Source organism: Acipenser ruthenus, chromosome 8 (assembly GCF_902713425.1).
Source record: "Acipenser ruthenus chromosome 8, fAciRut3.2 maternal haplotype, whole genome shotgun sequence".
Classification (NCBI taxonomy): Eukaryota; Metazoa; Chordata; class Actinopteri; order Acipenseriformes; family Acipenseridae; genus Acipenser; species Acipenser ruthenus.
The window spans coordinates 21,318,469-21,338,650 of record NC_081196.1 but is presented as its reverse complement, the minus strand read 5'-3'; the positions used below and the strand labels follow the sequence as shown (position 1 = coordinate 21,338,650).

Here is a 20,182-nt window from a genome sequence, read left to right as displayed (position 1 = left end):
CATTAGCATTGATGAGAGTTCGAAGGTCGTCTGCTTTAACACTAAAAATAATTTCTAAAAAGTGATATGACTTTTTGTTGCACTGTTGTTATAGTGCTGCAATTATAAATATATATATATATATATATATATATATATATATATATATATATATATATATATATATATACTTGTAGAATGCTGCCATGTTATTTTGTGATTTATATTGTTATAATGCTAGAATTGTAAATTAACTGTTATTTAAGTTCTATTGAAATAATATATTTATGTTTTTTATAACAATAAAAATGTATGTATTTTTAAAAATAAGGCAGACATTGTTTTGAAAACTGTACACATTGCTTATTTGAGTGCTAAGAATAAAAAAATCTGCAAAAAAAAAAAAAGGCAATTTTTGACATGGAAATTGCCAAAATAAATGGGCAGCTGGGTGATTAAAAACCACCATTTCAGGGGGCTCCTGAGTGGCACATCCAGTAAAAGCGCTCCCCGAGGAGTGCAGGATGTGCCCTATAGCTGGAATGTCGCCGGTTCGAGTCCAGGCTATTCCTTTGCCGACCGAGGACGGGGGTTCCCAGGGGGTGGTGCACAATTGGCCGAGCGCTGCCTGGGTAGGGAGGGCTTAGGTTGGCAGGGGAATCCACAGTTCACCACGCACCAGTGACCCCTGTGGTCGATAAGGCGCCTGCGGTTCTGCAGTGGAGCCATCAGATCTGTGTTGTCCTCCGGCACTATAGGACTGATGGCCTCATTGTGGATCCGCAGTGCAAAAAATGACGGATTGGCAGGAGCATGTTTCTGAGGACATGTGTTCCAGCCTCCATTTCCCGAGTCACCAGGGGGTTGCATCGGTGAACCGGGATTAAATAATAATGATTGGGCATTTAAAATTGGGGAGAAAACCGGGGCAACAAACAACAACAACAGAAAAAAAAAACGCCATTTCAGAAAATATCATCAGAAGCATTTTGAAACTGGTAAAAATGTATAATTAAGTCAAAAATATAGTATAGCAAATCAAATAAGATATATCATGTACAATTTAGTATCTTCTATATTGATCTCAAAACACTGCCTCGCAAACTGTGTCAGTGATGACAGCACAAAATGGCTGTTTGCCACGGGTCATGTGGACACGCATTTTTAGTTGCACTCCTTATTCAAGCTCCATATCTTGCCATCTTTGTCGACTTTGATTCATGGTTGTATAAGCTTTTCTGCCACTGCACGCTCTAGTACATAGGACATATAGAAAGGTGAACAAAATGCAATTCCTTCCTTTACTAGATTTCAAAACCTAAACCAATCAGGAGCGACGTATTTGCTGTTGACAGTGTCTCTAATGCATTGTCATTTAAACCAAGAGCCTGCCCTACTTGGATTTTTAGCATGGGTGCTCGATTACGTTTCATAAATTAAACGGGTGTCTGGAAGCTCCTTTTTATAGACAGATACTCCGCCGGGACACGCCCACCAGCTGGTTAGGGAATCGCAACCACCCAATCTTCAGCTACGAAAACTCAGCTGGCAGCATGTCACAAACACAGCATCTAGCTCTCTCCTGCAAATATACACATGTGCCTGAGAAGCCAGTGATGGGGCACGGTCCATTACACGCACCCTAAAAGTTCTTGGAAATCCCAGTGATACTATTAATATACTGTTTTTTTACCCTGCAGAAACCCTATCAGAACAATAAGACCATGTTATCACACTGCCTTCCTGACTCAGCAGAACACTGTTACTGATATGATACAATGCTGGCATGGATTAATAGCGTCTGTTGGTTCATACCATTGTGATAGCATTAGAGAACCATTCTGCCAATGACACCATTGATACCACTATGTGCTACTGTTAATATGAAATAGAGAACAACTTCATTTGCAACCATTTCTTTGGTATTATAGTGCCATTAAATTAAGAGAGTACTATGCTGATCATTAAATACGGTATGCTGATGTATTCATGGAGTACCCGGAAAGTGTCAGGTTCGTAATTATAAATAGCACTAATCAATATAACAAACAGAATGAAAGCTTGCTTGATAATAGGTCATGCATGGCCTGGTTATCACTATTGGCCTTGCTGAAGTGACTGAACTGACAGCAAGTGTCTGTTACATACTGTGGGTGCGAATGTGAACACACAAGCAGGTATAGTCCAATAACCTTGAAGAATCACAGATGAGGTTTTGCAGCTGATATAACTGGTATAATAAACAGCTCTGTAAAGTATGTCATGTTTTATTTGACAGTTTTAAAGTTTAAATTTAAATTAAAGAGCTAGTATCACAATGTAGCTATCCTGCAGTACAGCTGGTATTATTATGATTGTTTACCTTACCTGAAAGTATTTTGCTGTTTTAATTTTCTCTTGTTTCGCACTTTGAATTGACGTTTAGCAAGCAAACCAGACTCAGGGTGTTTGCAAAATGGTACGGTTCATTTCCCAAACGGACTTTGTTGTTCACACCAAATGTATCGAACCGTACCGAGTGCGGACCAAACCCTCTAAACTGACCCAGTGTGAGCACAGCCTTATAAAGCTTGATATGCTCCATCTTTATTCCTCACCTAACCGACTTAAAATTCCAAGTCGTCCTTAGAAAGTACATTAAATGTAAGTCTTGTAGGAGATTCACAGCCCATTTAGAAGCCTTTATTGTGTTTTTCATTTCGGTGTAGTTCGAGTGGATTCAGTTCTGGTTCCGTTATTTCACTGTGCCATTTTTTCTTTTAAAGAAATTTGAATTACTGGTACTTTATCCGGTTCAGAAAAATAATACCTCAAGGCTTTTCTGTCCTTTCAATCAGATGGTAACAGTTTGAAATACACAAAAAAGTCACGTAAAATAGCCCTTGCAATCACTCTTCACTTGTCCGAATCTGATCTGATAGTAGTGTATGTACTTTAGCATGAACGGATGGAGGCTTTTTACCAAGAAACAATAAAAGGGACGAGAGATTTGAGTAATTCTGGGATAATGGCAGTGTCAAGAGACACTCTGCAAGGTACTTAGACTAAGGCCCTCTGCCTTGTGAGGGTTACCCTCCCAGCAGTTGATTTCTTTCTACTTATCTTGATTTGAATTGTTAAGGATTCAGCATCCATTTCTAGAAACCTATTCCTGTCTTTGATGGGATTTCAGAGAAAGGCCCATGGGTAAGTTTGGATTTGGCCCTCGATAAAATAACTGTATCACAGCAGCTGGCCTATATCAATACTAGATCAAATGTATCAGCTCATTTAAAATGTAATTCTATGTTACTTGGGGGGCTATGACTTGTTAAATCAGTCAATAATGTATATCATGTTAGTGCTGTACTATATACAGTGTTTTGTATACAATATTTATAAGCCAGTGACACATGAAATAAATAGATAACTTGCAATATCGAAGATGCTTCACCTCATCCATTTTTTAACATTTGTATTGACATTTGCCTCATATGACAAGATAGTGTTAAAATAACTGTAATTACTGGTTTCTATATTTCATTACACATCAAGAAAATTGCACAGGAATCAGTTTAGGCTGCTTTTGACAGATACATCTTTTGGCTTTTAATAAAGTACTACTTTAGTAATAGCCCATTGTTTTGTTACATGAATCTATCACTGCAAGTACATTTCATCTCAGATTATCAATGTCTTTCAAGTAAGTGGCACTCAAGATCAGTTAGAGAACTGAAGATTCATATATCAAACCCCTCAGAGCAGTCCATGATACTTTGCTGTCAGAAACAGTGACAGGTTTTTTTTTTTTCTGCTTCAAAAAATGAATACTTATTAAATACTTCCAATGATGGTGCCACATGTAAACAAATTAAACATGTTTCTTCCTTCATGCTGGAGTGAGCAGTTCATATATTAATGTACGTGTTCAGAGATTTATTTTAATAAAACTGAGCAAATGGGACAAATATTATCCTGTTTTAAACTGCAACATTTCTATGAGTTTCCTTTCCAGTTCAGAGGATAATTTCCCCATAGGTAATATTACCCTTTTGAATCTGTTGACATTCAATCCCAAGTTCCTGAGGTGGATCTCATATGTTGTTTCCTGTATACTGGAAAGGAAGCACTGACTGAAACACATTTTTTATCAATAAACCAAACTGGGAAGAAACCATTCCCAAAATGTGCTGCAGAAGGAGAAGCTGATTAAAAAAAATACAGTACCCTACTCAACATATCTTCTATGTCCTGAGAAGACCATATCTAATAAACCTGTATTCATGCTTGGGAAGGGTTTTTTTTTTTCAACAAATATGCTTTAAACTGAGATTTAAAAAAAATAGACCACACTACAGACACAGTAATTAGATTCAATTTTTTTTTCTTTTAGCCTGGCATTTTGCTATGTGGAAATATGAAAACATTATTACATTCTACGATGCATTATGGTAAATGTAATTACCATATTTTTCTTTCACAAGTTAAATTCACTTCTCTGTACCTGTGTATACTGTACAATAATAGTACAATAGCTGGAATGTATTTCAAAGTCACAGTACTGTAGCCTACAGTGCAGTGCATCATGTGAAAGAACTAGATATGGAATAAATATACTGTTATTTTTTTTCTGATGTCATTGAACTTAATAATATTTGGTGTTTCTGTTTACTATACAGTATTACACATTCAGAAGCCAGGTAAGCATGTTATCTTATCATGAAATGTGTAAAAATAATATTACTTTAACATACTGTATTTGTTTTAAAATTTCTAACTCATTGAAATGTATTAAAATTAGGGACGGAGGGGGGTGATGCTGGGACGCCAGAATCGCTGTCGAGCCCTCTTGAGGTGTCGTGGGCTAGTTGACGAAACACTGAGGATGGAAGGTGCCCACTTGAAGACCCCAGAGATGTACCCTACTTAGCTCAATCCAGACGGTTGTCATGCTGATGCGCTGGGGAGGCCGCACTGTGGTTGATCCCCGGAGCCAGCATCGCAGCCGTTGTGTGTGCTGATGCGCCAGGGAGGCATAATAAGCTGATCCCTGGAGCCAGCATTACACTTCAGCCATTAACACCAGACAGAAGGATATATATATATCATCATATGGAAGGAAACGCAAATGGATGGAGACACATATGGATCACATTAGTTTACTGTAAAGCTACGTCTTAGTTGGTGCTTATCTTGGCGAGAGCCGAGTTCAAATCAGCATGAAGTTTTAACATTTACTCTCATGTAATGGAAATCAGAGGTTAACCAGAACTCAAACACACAAAAGTGGTTTTAATATTTATTTTTTTCACATCCTGAAACTGGAAAACCTAAAACTCTAATATACTGATATTCATTTTAAAAATATATAAATTTCACGGGGGAAGGGGGGGGGGGGGGGGGGGGGCTGGGGCTGGAGTGAAAGGTCATTAGTTGGAGAGGTACTGTAGGTTGAGAAGTGAGAATAAAGAATGAAGTATAAAGGATAAAGAGATTCCTGACCGGCAGGGGCCCTCTTGGCCAGAAGAGAGAAAGCGTCCTCGAAGGCTGGCTGTACAGCAACCCCAGGAACCTGAAAACACACAAGATTGGCTCGCTGAGCCCACGACAAGCTCTGCGGAGCAGCAGTCATGTAGGGGGAATAGGTTCTTGCCCTGAAGGACCTAGAAAAGGAGTGGCAAAAGAGGGAGCTGGAGATAGAGCCCAGTCTCAGTTACAGCAAGAGCAGGAGCTGCTAAAGAATAGAGTGTGTGGCCGGGGGTTCCCTCTGACTCACATGGTGAGAACCCCTCCTCAGTGGAGGCACGGATGGCGGCAGCCATAGAGGTTGGGGAAGTGTGCCTCATTTACCCCCAAAGGTTGGACCCCCAGCTAACTGCATAACCCAAGACAATAAGGATTTCACTGGACCAAATAGGTAGGGATACTTTATTTATATTCATTTTCTAAACATATACCTGCCGCACAGTGGAGAGGAAAAAAACCCTCCTCCCCTTTTGGGGGGGGGGGGAGACCTCTGGCGGACCCGGTGGATCGGGTAGCCCCCACTCCGGGCATGTTAACAATTTTTTGGTGAGCTGTAACTATGTCGGAAACGAAAGTGCAAATGTAGGATTCTACTGCTGAGGAGAACCAGCGCCTTAGGCTCTTGATAAGATGCTGGTTAATATTGGCTTTTGCTGCTGAGGTGGCTGCTACAATTCTGAAGAAGTGAGGGGTGTAGAACTAAGGAGAGAGGCCTGCTTTGGAGATGAGGGTGGCGAGGTGAGTTTAAAACCAATGTCTTGTAACTCCTGCACGGGATGAGCTGATGGGTAGAGGATCTGTCCTGAGGGAAGGCTTCTTGCTGAGGATGTATCTGGACATGGAGGGGAAGGGGCAGACGAATCCTAATAAAGAAGTGTCGGTGAAGAGATTCAAATCGTGAGGAGCTGAAATTAGGTCTTCGTAAAACAAGGACAGCCCATTCCATTGACTCATTAAAGTAGCCCACATTTGGATATCCTTTCTTGCTACTGCTGTTATATTGATGTGGGAGCCAAGATGTTTTGCTGTGGTTGATAGCTGCAGGAGACGGGATATGAAAGATCTGCCCTGTGGAATGATGTGGATGGCATAGTTAAAGTGGCTGAGCAGGGATAGAAGGTTGTGATTTTAGATTGGACATTGCTTGAGCTGGAGGGTCTGAGGGAGGAGATATTAGCAGGAAGTCATTGAGGAGATGCAGAATAAATGGAACGCGGCAAGAGTTAAGCAGCAGCCAGCAGATAGCCTAGAAGACAAAAATCTTTGGGCTACTGTGGCAGCCGAAGGTGAGTTTTGTTGCAAAGTAGAAGTTGTTTTGCCAGCTGATACCGAACAGGTGATGGACAGAAGGATGGATGGGCATTACTTTAAAAGCATCTGAGAGTCTCAGCCAGCTATCTTAATGCATTTAATGGCGTCCGAAATTGTAATATAATGGAGAGAAAACTGGTGGTGAGGTATAAGTGCATTGATACTGCTTGTTGACTTGCCACAGGGAGCAGAATAATCAATAATTGCCTGAAACCTTTCGAGTAGCGATGCCGATAGGGTTGAATCGATAGTTAGCGAAAGGGGGGGCAGAAAAAGGGTCGGCCATAAAGCCTTTACAGACTTTTGCTTGGATTAGCAAACTTACGATGGAGGGTTTGTTGATGGCAGAACGGAGGTTATTCGAGATGATACATTGAGCAGGGAGCGTGAAAAGACCGGTATGAAAACCGTTAGTCAAGCCGTCGATCAGATAGGAGACAAACTGTTGATCTGGGTGGGTACTTAGGGCTTCAGCCAGCACAGGTATGTTGATAGGGGTGAATAATGTGAGCAGCGTTGAACCTGAGAAAAAAAAAAAATTGATTAATGATGGAACGCGCATATCAATCTCTGACTGTAGAGTGATCGGGGGGAGCTGAAGAATGAATTGCTTTAGAAGTTGATGAAGTGCTGTTGAAATGAAAGGGGAAGGAGCGGGTTGGTTTGAATGAGGAAGCAATAGTAGTCTTGGGACACAAAGATGTGGAATGCGCAGTTGAGGCATTAACATGGAGACTGCTAAAGATCCTGTTAAAAAGATCAGGGTCAGAGCTGGACAGGTCGACGATATGGTTATCTGTAGCTAAAATGGAGGCTGCTTTGGCAGAAAATGCTTTATGATATTCAAAGAACATTGATATCGATATCATCGAGCCTGGTGCTAATGGAGGCGATGGCGCCTGCTACTGGTTACATCAGAGTTCTCATGTCGTTGAAAAATTCCTGGCGAATATCGGCACTTGGTTGTGAGACAGGAGATATCGGCTGAGCGGCTGCTCTTCAAGCAGGGGCTGGAGCGGGGGAGGGAGGATTGAATACCGTGGGACTGCGAACAGGCTGAGCAAAGGCAGACAGGCTGGGAGGAATGATAGGCTCCGCTGAAATGGCTTTGCAATAAAATTTGAAAAGAGCGAGCCTGTCCAGACCGGATGGAATGATGAAGCCTTTTTTATATAGGGTATTAAGCAGTTTGGAGATGGTCCAATCTTTATACTGGAGTTGTAAAGAATTATGGGAGCGAAGCCGCTTGGAGCTCTGCGGAGTTGCTGCAGACGCTACCGGGTCCAGATAGCGAGATGTTGAAGGGCCTGCGAGATCATCTGAGCAGGTAAGAAAAGTGGTGTCGAACTCGGGATCGTCCGAGTCAGACAAAAAAACAAGAGCACAAAGTTTAGACATTGCTTAGCAATGGAGTCAAAAGATTTGCAGAAAATGAACTGAAATGCTACAGCGAGCTATGTGTGGTTGAGACTTTAAATTGGAAATAGGAGATGATTGACAGGGAGAGCAGGGTGGAGCCCCGGCTAACCCCCCGAAACACGCATATAGGCTTTCCATTATTAGAAACAACACCACAATTTAAAGTAAGCTGTGACGGGGTACTCTCCGCCCCTGTTCATATTTTATGTTTGTGTTATTTTGTATGGTTTGGGTTATATAGCACGGGTGATTTAAAATGTGTATATGCATTTGGGCACTGTGGTTACCCTGCCAAAGTAGTTCACGTGCAGACTGTGCCGGGGCCAGACTGAATGATTAGCAATCGAGTCCTGGCACAGCTGCATAAAAGAGTCACGTATCTCGCACTCGGGGTTGGAGTGATCAGAGTGGAGAATGGGAGAGACACAATAAGATTTATAAAAGTCACCAATTGCTACTCACACTTGTGTGTTTAGTGTTTAAATTTACTGTCTGTTTGCTTTGGTCATTGTGAAAATGTTTTGTTTTGTTTAATTATTTTGTTTTATAATAAATCTGCACATCAGCGCTTCCCCCATAGTACTGTATACGTCTATTTCCTGGTCTGATGTCACCCGGAAGCAATCCTTGCCACACAAACATAATAAAATAGTGTCCCATCTGGTCTGACCAGGATTAACTGCTATGTACCATTTAAATAGTAATACTCTTCTGTAATGCACAAACCATGTACTACAGTCCAAAACAATACCAAGGTCAAGGCTTTTAGGAAATCAGGTTAGAGCTTTGACAGTATTTTCAGTGCCGCAAAATAAAAACAGTATTGAGTGCATATTATGAAAACTCTGCCAATTTAGACAATAGACAAACTGAGTAATGCACTTGATCTGAAACTGTGTGTTTCATTCTGCAGTTCAGCTTCACAACAAGAATGATTACGGGGCATGAATTCACGCAGCCAGACAGACCAAAGCTAATATCTTTCCCCCACACTTTGTACATAACAGATAATAAAAGCAGACCCAGGTACTTTACAACATGTCCATCTTCATGATAAAGTCCAGAATCAGTTTAAACATATTGCAAACATCTACCATGGTTGCACCTGGAAATATAATGTGCCCCTTCTATATTTGTTGTATGATGTACATGGTATAGGCATTCCAGGTTTCATAGGTTAAAGCATCATGTACTATAATACCTGGTGAGGGGTTTCATTGGTTCAGTGTATTCATTAAGATCATGGTTGGAACAAAGACCTAAACTAGGAGTGCTTGTTGGTCTAATTTAGAATACTATTTTAATGTTGTATGACAATAAATCATCCTTTTCCAAAAAGAGTGTTATATATATTCTGCTATATCGTATATCTTTTTGTACAATGATGCTTTTTTAATCAATATATAATGCATTCACCATGCTGCCTTAAATACTACAATTCATATGTATTTTATAAGTATAAAAAAATGATAAATCATTGTTCATTTATTTCCAGGGAGGAATATGTAGGCCTCCAGTATTAAGACAAATTGCATTTTTGAACTTGTCAGTTCATTTATTTACAGTACAAAAAAATTGTTTACTGTAAAGTGCATTTTACTTTAAGTATCCAATAATTCACTATTTAATTACTTCTCTGATCTTTCTTAATGGGGACCATTTCCTACTTCTTGCAGCTTTACCAATAATTGACTGTCAAGTGTGTGATGATGGAATACACTGACCGAAACTATAAAATAGAGGCTTGGTAGAAGAGCTAAAATAGATCTATAAACAAACAAAATGAAGCTAAACAGCTTTTACCTTTTTGTTAAACCACTCTCATATTGAAAGATGTTTACAAAACCGACTGATAAAAACAGCATTTTGTATGCTTCAAGTTTTCATTTTGTAACCCTTAAACAGGGACTTCCATATAGTCAGTTCTTAAGACTTAAGCGGATCTGCTCACAACCTATAGATTTTGAATTTGAGGTACAGAAGATGTACAATCAGTTTCTATCTAGAAACTACCTAAGAGCCTGGTTAGATAAAGCTTTCTCCCAGGTTTGACACAAAACTAATAATGAGCTCCCTCATCTAGATAAAAAAGATAAAGAACACTCTATCATTTGTTGCACTACTTATACTGCGCAAAGTCTGGAAATTAAGATTATAATTAGGAAGCATTGGCATGTTCTGTCTGCAGATACTATTGATAGTAGGATTTTTAATAAATGACCGTTATTTACTCATTACAGAGGGAGAAACCTGAGAGACAATTTGGTTAGGTCTGATTCGTTTAAATGTTCAAGAACTGGAGGTGTACTGAACAAACCGACTGGTTGTTGTAATTGTGCTGCCTGTGATAATGCAGTTAAAACCAATAATTTCACAAGCAACACAACCCAGAAAAAGTACACTATTTTACAGGTTATTATCTGTGCCTTGATTAATGTCATGTATTTGATTTCCTGTCCTTGCCATTTCCAGTACATTGGAAAAACCACCAGACAGTTAAGATTACGCATTAATGAACACGAGAGCTCAATCCGGAGAAAAGGCATCCATTCACCAATAGCTAGACACTTTCTCAATGCCAGACATTCAGTTTCAGATCTTACATTTTGTGGCATACAACAATTATTCCAAGCACATAGGGGTGAAAATCTTGATAAAAAATTGTTACAGTATGAATCAAAATTGATTTTTTATTTACGCACGGTACAACCAGAGGGATTGAATGAAGAACTTGCATTATCGTGTTTTCTATAAAATACTGTGCTGTTATATTTGTCTGAATTCCTGTAGACCCTAATAAGCTATTTTCTTTTCCTTTTTCCTTTTAACTTTGATATGGCTGAAAACTGTGCAATTGATCTAATTTAATCATAAGCTATGAATATTGATTATATATTGAAGAGGACAACAATGCTGGAATGATGTCATTAACCCTGAGCTGCCGATACGCTGTAATTTCGTAACTTTTGTTACGATGACAAAACACGTCATATCACAACCGTCTAACCAGCAATTTTGTTTTTTTAAAGTGTGGGTCATAGCCATGACTACAGGGCTTGTCATGATACCATTGGTTTAGGGCTAGAGTGGGCGGGACATATAATATTTTGATTACAAGGACGAGTCTCTGCCGGCGCCATTTTGTCTGAGTGCACAGCAGATTCGGAGTTCTGTATCTCCGGTTTTACAATCCCAAGAGTGCTAATCTACATATCATCTAAACGGTAAGCACTTGGGCTAATTAGTCAAATTGTTGTTGTTTTTTTCAACTTTATATTAGTTTTTTGTGCCGAGTACATCTGCAGTGTTTTTTTTTTTTCGCTGTCTTTTGTGTGCACGCTTGCTTGCTGGGCAGGGCTTACTTTATGACTGCTATAGACAAGAGTAACTACTGTACCAAGATCACAGTTTTTTTTATTTATATAAACATCTTTCTTATAGTTAGTTTCATATACGTTTTTATTTTAGACTTGTTTTTCAATTTTTTGAACTTGTTTCTCCTCAGGAGAGAAGGCAAAACTAATAGGTCTATCGCATGTGATGCAAAGTTAGGTGTTTGTGTACGTCTGTGTTAGCTATTACTTTTTCTAGTCGATTCATTATTTATCTGTAGTCTTTATTATTATTTAGCTATGCATCTATTATTTTCTTAACTTACTTTTTTATTCGATGTGTAAAAGAATGAGGAATACATCTCGTTGTTTTTTTTTTATTATTGGTTTAGTTTTTATTTTTACGTTGTGTATGTAGCCTATGTAAAGAACAAAGACATTTAGCTGTAGTTATTATTATTTAGCCATGTATTTTATTACTAGTTTACTGTGTGTAAAGAACAGAAAACATTATTTAGCTGTAGTCACTATTATTATTTAGCCATGTATGTTATTATTAGTTTACTTTGTGTGTGTATGAAGAGTCATTATTATTAGTTTACTTTTTTATGTGTGTGAAAAAGGATGGAGGAGAATATTATTATTATTATTATTATTATTATTATTATTATTATTATTATTATTATTAATAATTGGTATTTACTTTAATGTTTTATGTGGGTGTGTGTAAGCCAGAAAATGGATAGAGACAATCGGCTCTAGCATCTGGTTCAGTCACTGAAGAGGAGGAGGGCCCTGATTGAAGAAGAGATTGAGGGCATGTACACCATGGAGGAGGACCTCCTTGATGAAGAGCTGCTGCAGGAGGATGAGGAGGAGGAGAGTGATCTGGAGGAGCCCCAGCCCAGCACTTCAACTGCAGGGTAGTTTTGAAAATAAATATATACAGCACAATATGGAAGGTTTTTTTTTGTCTCCCTCCCTCCCAAATAAAATTCTTAGTTTTATTTGTAATATACTTTTTTCAAATACAAAAATAAACATTTTACTTGATAAGTTGTGTGTTGTTTCTTTATTTTTATACTGAAATATAATTGTATCTCAAACAGGGCAATAGTGTTTCCAGCCTCACTTTTTGCCAAGTTTTAACCCTAGTCTGTCTTTGCCATTTCGGAGGTTGATTTTTGTAAAATACTATGCATTGCAAAACATTATATCGCTCTGCAACTGTACAAGATATTTCAATTCTGATTTCAGATTTGAAATCCTTGACAAATTGTGAAGCTACGATATACTCTAAGTTTTTTACTATAAAACTCGGAAAGAGGTTGAAATTGCCAATTTTTTTAATGATTTATTAATATTTTACATTTGACATTTCGGAAGTTGACTTTTTGTAAAATACTATGCATCATAAAACCTTATCCAGTTTTGCAACTTTACAAGATATTAAAATTCTGATTTCAGATTTGAAATCCTTGACAAATTGTGAAGATACAATATACTGTAAGTTTTTTTTATATGAAACTTGGAAAGAGGCTGAAATTGGCAATTTTAAAAAATGTTACGTATTATTTTACATTTGCCATTCGGAGGTTGATTCTTTTGTAAAATACTATGCATCTTAAAAGCTTATCTAGCTCTGCAACTGTTCAAGATATTTCAATTCTGATTTCAGATTTGAGATCCTTGGAAAATTGTGCAGCTACAAGTTTTTTTATATAACACTTGGAAAGAGGTTGAAATTGACATTTTTAAAAAATATTATTTATAATTTTTCATATTTCGATAATTTTTTTGGGGGTTTAGCTCATATGAAAAAAAAATATCACCCCACAACAAAATGAATTACATCAATGGAAAGATCTACTTAATGCCTTTCTGTAGGTGTATTGGGTTTTAATTTCTGATTTAAGGTTCCAAAACTACAAGCGTTTAAATGGAAAGTGTTCATATTTATGACCGAATATGGTCATTCCCCGTAGGCAGCATGGGGTTAACTAACTTTATGAATATGACTTTATTGTGATGTAATTGTCCTGCTAGCTGTGAACATGCTGTCTATCCTTCTACTGTTTATTATTGTATTATTTCTGTTTATGCACATAATGCATAGTATATATGGTCCATATATGTCGACACTCGAACACCTGTTTTTAATTGTTTTCAATTGCCTGTTTTGCACATAATCAGTATTACATCAATTAAGCTAATTGATACAACTATTTATAAACATGTTTGTTCTTTGTTTCTAGTAGCACTGATGATGGTCATTTTTGAACAATATGCACATTGTGTTCTAGCCTCAGTGTCATTAATAAATACAGCTTGTTGTTTGTCATTATTATTATTTGTTTATAATTTGTTTATTTAGCAGACACCCTTATCAAAATCAACTTATAGAGAGTAGGGTGTATGAACTATGCATCAGCTGCAGAGTCACTTATAGTTACATCTCACCCGAAAGACGGAGCACAGGAGGTTAAGTGACTTGCTCAGGGTCACACAATGAGTCAGTGGCTGAGGGGGGATTTGAACCGGGGACCTCCTGGTTACAAGCCCTTTTCTTTAACTACTGGACCACACAGCCTCACTGAATTTTGCATTGGGATCGACCGGAGTCAGCGGCGAGTGTGTTGAAGCAAGCCATTCGGCCTGGCAGGATTTCCCCCGGTTGACTCCACCATCGCAGTGGCTGGATTGCCTAGGGACCCTCGGTGGCCCAGGAGAATCTGGTTCTCGACCATATGCCAGCTCATACAAGGCCAGCCCTGGGAGATCCCGCTTCGCCTGGATCTCCTCAGTCAGACAAGAGGCACTCTCTGGCATCTGGAACCGGGCAGGTTGCAATTATGGGTTTGGCCCTTGAACGGGACCACTGGACAGCCCTAGGACTGTCAGATGCGGATGTGGGTATTTTGCAGCGCTCTAGGGCAGACTCCACTAGGTCGCTGTATGCCTGTAAATAGAAGTATTTTTAGAAGTCATGACCCAGTTTCTTGCCCCATGCCGGTTATCTTGCAGTTTCTGCAAGAACTGCTCGATGCTGGTAGGTCACCTTCCACATTGAAGGTGTATTTAGCGGCTAACTCTGCATGCCATGCCCTGTAGATTAGTTATCTCCGGGTGTGCATTTTTTGGTGACCCGGTTTCTCAAAGGTGCTCGGCAGTTACGCCCTCCCAGGAGGGCAGTTCTCCCTGAATGGAGCCTTGATGTTGTACTGGAGGCTCTCACAAATGCCCCATTTGAGCCCATACACTCCATAGAGTTGAAGCATCTGTCTATGAAGATAACCTTCCTCTTGGCTATTACCTCCGCAAAGTGGGTCAGTGCAGGCACTGTCGGCGCACAGCTCTCGTATGCGTATTTGGGACGATGGCAGCAGGGTGTCACTGTGTACAAACCCTGCTTTCCTCCCCAAGGTGATCACAGCCTTCTTCATGAATCAGTCTGTGAAATTGGAGTCTTTCCATCCACCTTTGTTTGCTTCAGAGGAGGATAGGAGATTGAATTTCCTCTGCCTGGTGCGGGCATTGAGGTGTTATGTAAATAAGACAAGAGCTCTGCGTCATACTGACCAGCTCTTTGTCTTTCATGGTATACGGACCCTGGACAGTTCAATTAACTTTTAGCTGGGATTGTGTCAGAGGTCAGTGTCAAAGTCACCAACATACTTTGCAGGGTTTATATGACTACAAGCAGGGTTTATATGACAGCAAAGTTATATGAGAAATTAATTTATCTTGGAAGAAACAAATTATCGAAATTGACAGACAATCTCAGAATACAGTGCCAAGTGTGAAGTCAATATATTAAAGTCAATATATTTATCAGTACCAATGTGGTAGTCATCTTTGGTTACAGATTTTGTCAATGATGTAAATGTATTGGGCTTTGTGAGCAAACCCAACTGGTATAGTCTGAAGACTAATGGCTAGGTGGGAAACATACAGGGATATACAGTCATGGTCAAAAATTAGATGTCAAATTAGATGTCATATACAAGATAATTGGAGGACATTTTTAGAGGGCAAGTATGGCAGCTCATTAAGTTTCCCTAGAAAATGGGCCAAATTAGCTTTTGGTTATGGCAGACATTAGTTGTTTTTCAGTTTTTATTAATATACAGTGTGGAGAGATGGAGTGTATATAGTATGGAAAATCTATTACCTTTAATCTCTTTGTCATTCTTGAACCATCGGATGTCAGCTGCTGGCTTGCTGCCTGAGGTATTGCAGGTGAGTGTGATTGTGTCTTTCTCCAAGGCAGGTTTCATAAAACCAGCAATCTCTGGTTTTTCAGGGACTCCTGAAAGGAAAATTACATTTTTTTTTACTCCTTACCGTCCCCATGGTTACAAAACATTTGATACAGAGCATCTGATGTTCACTAACTGTAGCTTTTCCAAATTCATTTTAATATTATGCATGATAAAAATATGCACTCCTATTTATATTATCCTGCCTGCTAATGTATGCAGATAAGTTGTTGGGGTTGTAAAATAGCATATTCAGAACAATTTAAATCCACAGCCATGTCCAGGAAAGCCAAAAAGATCCTTTAATATTGAAATAGTTAAGACATGGTTAACATGGTTAGAACCAAAGTCATTGTATTTATCTTGCTCTTAATTGTATTATTACTTGTACTGTGATTCTTGAAATGTATTTTTGTTTACGACTGTAAGTCGCCCTGGATAAGGGCGTCTGCTGAGAAATAAATAATAATAATAATAATAATAATAATAATAATAATAATAACATACTTGGAAAAGTATGTTATGCAAAAGGTATTAATAAATGAATAAATAATAAATGTATTCAACAATATTTCATGAGGACCACTAAATTGTAACCCCTTTTGTGTGGTCTGTAAAAAAAAACTCACTTCCCATACTCTTCCAGCTCTGTAATGACTTTGTTTTCGTTGATATGCTAATCTGTTTATACATTAGCATTCTTAGCTGTTGTAACAGAATGAGTCACAGAAAGATTAATTAACATGTTCTACTTTCATATTAACGTTGCCTCTACTGTGAATGTAGCATGAATATTATTCAGAGGAAATGGATAATTACAACTTCCAGGATAATTTACTTACAACAGATTAATATATTTCATATATTTAAAGGGACAGTATTTTTTAAATTTGGAATAAAGGCACTGTTTGTATTCTTCAGTGCAGTCAATTTTAGCTCCGCACTACCACTTTATGACAGTAACTGTAGATTTGAGCATTGCCACAGTAATGCTTTTGCTCCCAGCTGTAGCAGTGAGTGGTTTCAAAGTATTATTCTCAGCAGGTACAATCTTCAATGCACGGACAACAGTGTGGAAGGTTTTCTCTCTGTCACATTAAAATTACATTCTTTATCTTGATGGCAAAAACGTAATTTGAGATGGCCCATGCTGGTTAAGCTAGCAGTAGCTGGTGACCCGAGGGCAGGCACTGACTCTGAACTGTTCAAGCTGAACTCACAGCTGCTCCAGTAATGCCTTCCTGGTAGGTGTCACTATTCAAAAGCAATCCCCGTGAGACCTACAATGTGAAAAACTTGTACTGTATCTTTAAAATAATAGTCTTTCGAAAAAATGTATTACTGGAAAAGTAATGGTCTCAGCAGGATATAAACATCTATTTAATTCCTTGCCCATTTCCTGTTTATTTCCAGGTGGTGCCCATTGCTCTTTCATTAATACAGATACATGTAAAGTTTGAGGTAAAAGCCTAAAGGTGGTGCTGGCGGGGTGCTCCTTCTGCAGTTCATTCTTTAACAAGTTCAAATGTAGGTAATTGACCTGGAGATTTTGATCACCAGAGGGAATTCTCAAATGCAACAATCAGGTCTATGCCAATAAAGCATTTTGTTCAGTTGAGTACTCTTAATAGCGGTTATCTTTGATATTTTGTATCTGTATCACTAAATCATTTTTTCATTAGGCTAAATAGTTTTATGTTTAAAATGACTATTGAAAATTACAACTAACGACTAACATTTGTACTAACCAAAGCAGAAAAATAAATGAAGTTAGCTGGCACAGTAATTTAGGATGAACTCAATAGACCAATCTAGTGTAACCTCAATCAGTGTGCCCTGTTTAATGTACTTACCTAGAACAGTGAGGAAGGACTTGGATGTCTTGACAGGCATAGTAAAGACGGAGCAAGTGTACTGCCCTTCATCTGACAGAGTCACATCAGTGATGCTGATGATCAGCTCGTGCCATGAAAATCGAACCAGCTCAATCCGGTTGTTCCTCAGGGCTGAAATAAATTTAGAAAAGTAAGTCATCTTTAACAACCTCATTACAAGGACACCTCACACACTCATCATTTATGCAAATTAATCATAACATCAAAGATTCATTAGAATTCTTGAATACTTTAAATTATATTTTATTGTATAACATCAATGTTAATGCAGACAGGCATTTTATTTTATACTATTTTCAACTACCTGTATAAATAAAGAAAAACAGTCATACAAATCTGACTTTTTAAAGCTCTGCTAGACAGAAATGAATAGTAAGAAAGGTGTATTAAAATTGATCAATTATAAAGTGGTATAGGTACAGTACTCTCTGCATATAGGAACACCTCCTAAGAGAACACTTCGGCTAAGAGAACAACCTTTTCCCATTGTAAATGCTCCGCCTAAAGGAACAGAAACTTTGCTTAAAATTAGACCTTTCTGGCACAGATAGCGATTCGTTCACAAGTGATACAGTACTGTTTTGTAACCTCATAACTTATCATCAAATTTAAATTCAAGTAGTTTATCAGTCTTTTGAAAACTGACTTGTAATTGCAAGATTGTCTTGAGGAACACTGATAGGCTTATTCAATCTTTCTAGAACCACAGTCATTTATCATTGCCTTGTTGTGTATTCTGATTTCCACGAGTACATTTCATCGCTACAAAATGTCTTGTAAACAAACGGCGAAATGAGCAGCTGTCTCTCTTGCTAAAAAAAGTTGGAAATTGCTCGAGCTCTTGAAAAAAACCTGAATCAGACACAAGTCACCGAGCAATTTGGTGTTTCCCGTTCTGGTGAGTTGCTTCACCATTCTGTTAAATAATTCTGTGCATGTCTTGAACATTGCTCCTGTACATGTACTATAGAGCTGCTGCTGCATTTTTTATCATGTGCATGGGGTGCCGTGTTAATTTAGTTTGACAGCTAGTTTATTAATGTTAGTTTGTCTGTTACTGTATTATTATAGTTTATTAACATACACTTACCTATTGCTTTTCTCTTATTCTATTCACGTATGTCATGACAAGTAATACATATTTATTTATTTACTGATTCATATTGTGTCTGGTGGTCAACTCCGTCTTAGGCTAAGAGAACACTTTGTGTGCTACCCGAGGGGTGTTCTCTTAGCCAGAGAGACGACTGTATGCAGCATAGAAAAAGTGCAAGTTCGTATCAGACCATAAAGGCTCAGTTGAATGGCTCAGTGGATTTCTGTACTTGATATGTGAAATGCTGGATTGCTGCATCTGGTCTTTGTCTCTTGAACACAAAAACAGAATCTCATCTGACATTAATTGGCCCCTCTGTTAAAGAAATGATGGGTGAGATGACCATGAAGATGGGAATACAACTATGGCCAAAGGTTTTGCATCACCCTATAGAATTCATAGCCTGATGCCTGGGACAGTAAGATTTGTCTGAGGGACAGGTTTTACCGTTATACTTTGCCTCTTGGACCATTTTTTGTTCGTTCTTTTGCTAGAAAAACAAAAGAGTCACGAAAAAGTTTCTGAAATAAAACCTGGTTTTTCATGTTACCCTTTATTATATTTTATATTCCAATATTTGGAACAGCTGTGACAAAACCATAAAACAATACTGAAAATTATAAAACAGAAGCATATATCGCTCTTTTCATATTTTCTAATGCAATGTGTATATATATATATATATATATATATATATATATATATATATATCTTGTAGGCTTGCTGAATGCAGGCACCACTTTTTAATGTGGAATTTATCACAGAGGCGAACACAGGTTTGGTTGATCCGTGTGCTTTTATTTTGGGTCTTTTCCAGGTTGAAGGACATCAAACGGAAAACAAAAAAAAACATATATCTTGCACGGGAGTAGTTTAAAAAAAAACATTCTCAAGACAAACAAACAAAAGGTTCCAACACGGCTCAGTCCTTCGCTCCTCAGTAACGATCCCCTGTCTAGTGACTGCTCAGCCTTTTTATATCACTGGGCTGGAGGAGATGCTTGTTAACTGCATCGGCTACAGGTGCTGGCCAATTGAGGCAATCACTAATCTATTCATCTTAATTAACGTCCCTAAATATGAGCACCTGTAGCCCATAGCCCACTTATCTCCTCCTGATCATTGCAGGCTGGTTCCAGAGCTGCCAGTGATCCCTCCTGTGCTGTTTGCTGGGTCCGGTCAGCCTCTCTCCAGCCCACCATGTGCACCCCCTGCGGGTTGGCCTGTGAGATGGCTCACAATATATATATATATATACAGACGTGTTCAAATTTGTTGGTACCCTTACAGCTCATTGAAATAATGCTTCATTCCTCCTGAAAAGTGATGAAATTAAAAGCTATTTTATCATGTATACTTGCATGCCTTTGGTATGTCATAGAATAA

The 20,182-nt window shown here is 38.4% G+C and overlaps 1 protein-coding gene across 4 annotated transcripts in view; it reads right to left on the bottom strand.

Moving 5' to 3' along the window:
- LOC117407395 (cell adhesion molecule 2-like) overlaps positions 1-20,182 on the bottom strand; it is a 635,128-nt gene that overhangs the window by 82,087 nt on the left and 532,859 nt on the right. For all 4 annotated transcript variants that reach the window (XM_059028693.1, XM_059028692.1, XM_059028694.1 and 1 more), the window contains 2 exons: positions 17,659-17,811; positions 15,718-15,855 (listed from right to left, as the gene is read on the bottom strand). In XM_059028693.1, the coding sequence (XP_058884676.1) occupies positions 15,718-15,855; positions 17,659-17,811 (291 nt within the window). The remainder of the gene's footprint in view (positions 1-15,717; positions 15,856-17,658; positions 17,812-20,182) is intronic.